Source organism: Pteropus alecto, unplaced genomic scaffold, assembly GCF_000325575.1.
Source record: "Pteropus alecto unplaced genomic scaffold, ASM32557v1 scaffold669, whole genome shotgun sequence".
Lineage (NCBI taxonomy): Eukaryota > Metazoa > Chordata > Mammalia > Chiroptera > Pteropodidae > Pteropus > Pteropus alecto.
The window spans coordinates 350296-356129 of record NW_006442554.1 but is presented as its reverse complement, the minus strand read 5'-3'; the positions used below and the strand labels follow the sequence as shown (position 1 = coordinate 356129).

The 5834-nt window shown below is 54.6% G+C and overlaps 2 protein-coding genes across 5 annotated transcripts in view; one reads left to right on the top strand and one right to left on the bottom strand.

Moving 5' to 3' along the window:
- Positions 1 to 6: 6 nt before the first annotated feature.
- Positions 7 to 3993, top strand: ERAS (ES cell expressed Ras). 4 transcript variants are annotated; one of them, XM_015597751.2, is made up of 3 exons: positions 7 to 169; positions 430 to 485; positions 3027 to 3993. In XM_015597751.2, exon 3 carries the CDS (start codon positions 3062 to 3064, stop codon positions 3755 to 3757), a length of 696 nt encoding a protein of 231 aa, XP_015453237.1. In that variant the 5' UTR covers positions 7 to 169; positions 430 to 485; positions 3027 to 3061; the 3' UTR covers positions 3758 to 3993. The 4 variants fall into 4 exon arrangements, with proteins under 4 accessions (XP_015453237.1, XP_024896210.1, XP_006922810.1 ...); XM_025040442.1 differs by having other exon boundaries at positions 1853 to 3993; XM_006922748.3 differs by lacking the exon at positions 430 to 485.
- Positions 3994 to 4910: 917 nt separating this feature from the next.
- PCSK1N (proprotein convertase subtilisin/kexin type 1 inhibitor) overlaps positions 4911 to 5834 on the bottom strand; it is a gene marked incomplete at its 5' end in the record, with an annotated part of 6438 nt that continues 5514 nt past the window's right edge. The window contains 2 exon segments of the mRNA XM_025040441.1: positions 4911 to 5223; positions 5640 to 5834. The exon segment at positions 5640 to 5834 is cut by the window's right edge and continues 157 nt beyond it. Coding sequence (XP_024896209.1) covers positions 5034 to 5223; positions 5640 to 5834 — 385 coding nt within the window.

Here is a 5834-nt window from a genome sequence, read left to right as displayed (position 1 = left end):
CAGACACTACTCACTTCCAAGACCCCAAAAAGCCTGCTTGAGGTAGCGCAGGCTCCATGGCCTCAAAAAGGCACTCGCAAAACATTTTCCAAAGTCTGGCCACTCAGGTCAAAAATCTGACACCATACACACACTAAAAACCCAAAGCCGCAACCCAGTTGGAGGCAAGGTAAGGGCCAGGTGCAGCAGGACACGGGGCTTGCGGGGAGGTCTGGCCGCCGCCAGCAGCACACTCCAAGCAGACCTCCTAGGTGCTCACCTGCAGGCGGGGCCAAGACCCGCGCTCACCCCAGGGCGGGGAGGGGGAAGGTGAGGGGAGGGGTTGCGCCTGTGGAGGGGCCTGAGGGCGGGCCGCGCATGCGTACCCCCGCCCCCACCCCACCCCACCCCCCAGCTCTGGGGCTGGTGCAACACCTCCTTCCCTGTCAGTCCTGTCAGAGCTGCAGCGGGTTCGGGTCCGAGCACTACCGCTTCTCAGCACCGAGGTGAGCCGGCTGGCTGGGCCCCCAGCCTAGCCCCAACCTGGGAGGGCTTTCCACCTAGGGCTTTGGGGGCGCGACTGAGCTGGTGTTTGCAGGTATCCTTCCCCTTCCACTGCCCCTCCTCGGGAGCCAGCCTCCATCTCCCAGCCCCTCTGGCGGTCGGCTTTGTGGAGGCCAAGCTGGGCCAGGGGCCGCGCCGGGCGGGAAGCGGTGCTGTGACTGAGCCTCAGGGCGGGAGAGAGGTCCCTTCCCCCACCCCACCCTGTTCCCCCTAAAGAAAAACTGGCCAATATGGTCCAGACTGAGCACAGGGTCAGGATTTTAGAGTGAAACTTGGGGGGTCACTCCACCCCGCCCCAGTCTTTCCACCATACCTAGCTTAGTCACGGGAAGTGTGACCTGGTGAGGTTGTCCCGAGCTAGCCCTGAAAGGGGGATTGTAAGGGCCCGCATTAGTGTGGTCCCCCTACCCCCCACTCTCCCTTAATCTGCCCCCCCCCCCAGCTCATCCCCCAGATCAATTAGGGGAACACAAAGGACACACAAAGGACTTAGTTCAGGCAGCCGGGATGGTGGTGGGGGTGCGGTGGGGTGGGGGGGGGGGTCACGGGGTCTCAAGGACCGTATAATGACACTCCAATAGCACTTTCCACCGCCAGTGGTTCTGTATTATTGTGAAGGGTGAGACTTCTGTTGATCTCTGATGGGCTGTGGGACCTCGGGCCAGTCACCGCCGTCCCTTCACTTCTCTGCGCCTTACTGTTCCTCGTTAATAGAGGGGCCACAGTGATGATAGCCCAAGCCTCACCGGGGTGTCAGGAGCACTAAGTGTGGTCATGGCAGGCGGGTCACCTAGCACAAGCTAAGCTCTCAGTAAATAATACCTACTGCTTTTAGGATCATAGTCACAGTCATGGCGACTTTCGCCAAGAGGGAAGAGCCCATCTCACATGTCCCCACTCTTAGATTTCCATCTGCCCAGGCCCAAACTGAGGAGTCATCTTTGACCCCCTCTCCTGCCTCTTAATCTCTCAGCAAATCCTGCTAGTTAATTCCACCTTCAGAATATACCAGAATCGGACCTCTCCTCTCCACACCCACCGTCATCTCCAACCTGGTCTACTACAGTGCCCTCTTCATTGCTTCCGCCCTCGTCCCCTCCTCTCAGTCCTCACAGCTAGATCTTCTCCCTCTTCCTGCCTCCCCCTCCCCCAGAACTCTGTCCTCTGTTTACCTCTTTCCTCATCACGGCCCCCTTCTTTCTGGATGAGCACATCCAATAACTAGTTTCAGGGATCTCTCTGGGCCGAGGATCCCATGGCTGGATCTCCTTGCTTCCCTACCCTGACCTCCAGCTCCCAAACTCAACAGAAACCCCCACGGACACATGAAACCCCCATCTACTGCCAAGCCGCCACTGCTCCCAGGTTTCAGAGAGACTGGTAGCAGGCATTAAGGTGCATTTCCTGGGGCCACACATTGAATAAGACCAGGATGTGTATTGAATGAGTTAACGGGTGATTTTCTATTAATAGCTGCTAACACTAATTGAGCGCCTGCTGTGTGCCTGTCCTTTTCTAATTGCTTGGTAATTTACTTGCTTATCTTGTTTATTGTCTCTTCCTCACTTTCAGAATCTAATCCTCCCAAGGACAGAAACTTTATTTTGTTCACTGCCAGGTCCCCACCCCCACACCTCTCACATCCCCCAACCTCCCCTCTCCACACGCACCCATTACAATGTCTGGCATGCCAGAAGCTTCTTGAAGTAATGAATGAAAAATTATAATAAAAATGCTAATATTAACCAAGCACCTTCTGCATGCTAATCATCACCTGTTGCTGGAATATCTTTGTTGTCTGTCTTCCTGACTAGATTGTCATATTTTTAAGGGTTGGGGTTTGTTATCTATTCTCCCCCCACCCCCGCCTTCCCACACAGTAGCAATATGTTGAATATCTAGATCATGGCTAACGTACCTCATAATTTGCTTATTTATTTGGTTCGTTGTCACAACCTTTTAGAACATAAAAACTCCCTGGGGACAGGAATTTTACTCCTCACATGCTATATTACAGGCATTATGCTGGGCTGGGGTTCAACTGTTCAAATTTAAAATCAAAACCGACAAAATCCTTGCCCTCCCTCTGAAATGGGGCAGGACTGCTAATGAGCAGAGGGTTCCTTTTTGGAGTGATGAAAATGTTCTAAAATTAGAGTATGATGATGATTGCACAACTCCATGAAAAAACTAGAATTCATTGAATTTTACAGTTTAACTAGGTTAACTTTATGGTGTATAAATTATATGTCAATTAAGCTGTTTTTAAAAATCCCTGCCTTCACAGAGTTTATGTCACAGAAGGGAAAGGGAGAATAAACAACATAGGTAATATACACAGCATATTAGAAGGTGATTAGCACACACTAGGCATTCAGTAAATGTTGATTCAATGATACCAGCTGTCCCTTGCCCCCAAATGGTCTCCTTGCCTAACCTACTCTCCCGCCCCCCCAACACTGTTGTCTTCCTTCTCTTCCAAGTTGCAGGATCTGCTGTGCACATCTCTTCCCTGGGCATGGCGCTACCAACAAAGCCTAGCATGCTAGATCTGAGCCTGAGCACCGGGAGCCTTAACACCCAGGAAGAGAGCCACAGTGCTCCAGCACCCTCTGAGAATGTTCGCAAGAAGCTGCCCGAGTACAAGGCGGTGGTGGTGGGTGCAAGTGGTGTGGGCAAGAGTGCGTTGACCATCCAGCTGAACCACCAGTGCTTTGTAGAAGATCATGACCCCACGATCCAGGATTCCTACTGGAAGGAGGTGGCCCTGGGCCAAGAGGGCTGCATTCTGAATGTGCTGGATACGGCAGGGCAGGCCATTCACAAGGGCCTGCGTGACCAGTGCGTGGCTATTGGGGATGGTGTGCTGGGTGTCTTCGCCCTCGATGACCCCTCATCTCTAACCCAGCTGCAGCAGATGCGAGCCACCTGGGGCCCTCACTACACCCGGCCCCTTGTCCTTGTGGGCAACAAGTGCGACCTTGCGAATACCACCGGAGATATTCGTGCCACTGCTATAGCCCTTGCAAAGAGCTGGGGGGCCCCCTTCGTGGAGACCTCAGCCAAGACACGTCAAGGCGTAGAGGAGGCCTTTTCTCTGCTCATCCTTGAAATCCAAAGGTTCCGGGAGACCATGGCAAAGGAGGCAGGGGCAGGTAGAAATAAGGCCCGGCACCGGAAGATCATGTGCCGTTGTGGCTGTTCCTTGTGCTGAAGGTCTTAGTCAAGAAAAGTGGACCCTCCCCCAGGCCAAGGGTGGTGGTTCCTTGACATATGACCCCTGAGCAACTAGCTATGTGGGACACTGGGTGTACTGAGGATAGATATAGGCTCCTCTTCTGGGGAGGTTTTCATTTGGTGATAGGATTTTTGGTAATGTGGGGCATACTGTTATATTCTGTCAAGTTGAAAGATTTTGTGCAAAATTAAATGATATTCTCAGGTTTCAAAGCTGCCTCCATGCCAAGTGTTATGTGGATGAGAGTGAGACTGGGAAGAATGTTACTTGAATTGTGAGAATTATTTCATTCAAGAAATGGGGAAACTGCTTGTGCCAGGCCCTGCTTTAGGTACAAAGGGTATAGAGGCAAACAAAACACTTAAAAAAATTTCTGCTCTTGGACATATGACATAAGGCTATGTATTAAAGGCAGGTGAAGGGATAAAATGTGACAGGTGGTAGGTCAAGGAAAGCCTTACTGAGTAGGTGACATTTGAGCAAAAACTTGCAGATAACTATGGGTAGAGGGAATAACCAGTTCAAAGCCTACAACCACAAAACAGCTACCAACACATAAACTCCTAATATCTTCAGGGCTGGGTAAGCATACAGATGCAATGGCCTCTATACTACATAACTAATATACATCCTATCCTCCAACCTTGACAAATAACATTTTCTTAAGGACCTTGGGGCCCAGGTTCTCATTTCTGGTACCCCTCAGTTTCAGGCCAGAATGTAAGTGGGTTGGGAGGGTTGAGCACTGGCTTGCAACCCAGTCAATTTCCCTTCCGTAGGTAGCCCCTCCCCACATCAGGAGGCACCCGAGTGCAGGTAGACAAGCCACCCCTCGGTCCTCAGGAAGATGGACCCTAGAAGACGCTGCTGCCGACCCTGAAAGTGGCTCCAAAGACTTCTGGGCTTCCCATACCCAAGAAATGGGGCCTAGAAATGGGGCACAGGATCTGGGTGGGCACTGCCACTGAGGCACAGACTAAGGAAGGGGTCTCTAAAGTGCAGGAGTGAGGCTAGGGGGCACTTTTCCTGGTCTAAGGGCGGCCATGGCCACGGAGCCCATCAGCCCTCTAGAAACTGCCACTCACACAAAGGCATAACTGATTAAGATCATATTTATTGTGGGGCCAGAGATGGGGATCTTGGAGTTCGAGGGCAGAAACTGCACCTGGCGGGGACGTACCGGCGGGAAGCAGTCGGAGTGTCCGGGGAGGGGCAGCCCAGGGCCCAAGGGCGCACAGGATCCAGGCGGTGCTCAGGGCGGCAAGAGGCGGCGCGCCGGAGGCGCGGGAGTCTCCAGGCGCTTCACGCGCAGCAGGGCCCCTAGCACGCTCTCAGGCGGCACCTCAGGACCCAGATCCTGGTCGGCAGCGCGGCGGAGGCGGCGTGGGGCAGCAACAGCCTCGGGGTCCGCGCTTCCGGCCAGGATCCGCCCCAACAAGTACCTGCAGGGGAGCAGAGTGAATGCAGTGAGGATGTTTCAGCGTGTCAATGCCCGGGCCCTAGGACCCAGACGGCCCTGCAACCCCATACTACTGACTGGGGACACGCCAGCTCCAGCCTCCGCCCCACCCCGGCGTCCCCAGTCCACTGCCTTTCAGAGAAAATGTCCCCACCTTCCATCTCAGAAACTATACCTTCCCCACCTTCCCCTCTTCCCCACAGAAACTGCGCATCGGAGTCGTTCATCCCCAGGCCCGAGAGTGCACGTCCCTCAGTTCCCCCATCCAAGCATCTCTGCCCCAGCACCCTGGGACCAGGGCCTTACTCCTTCCTAGAGTCCCAACGACCCAGACCCAGGTGTTTGCACCTCCACTCCGGGATGCAAGCGCCTGCCTCCCGCCCACCCCGTGCCGGCTACCTCAGCAGCTCGGGGTCCACATCCGGTGTGTCGTCGCTGGCATCCTCGGTCTCCGGACCCGCAGGGCCGTCGTCGTAGATTGGGGGCCGCGGTCGGAGCCCAGAGGCGGGGACCAGCTGGGCCGCGAGGGCCGCAGGGTCGAGGCGGGCTCGGAGTAGGGCGCGGGCCAGCTGCGCGGCGGGCGCATCCGGATCG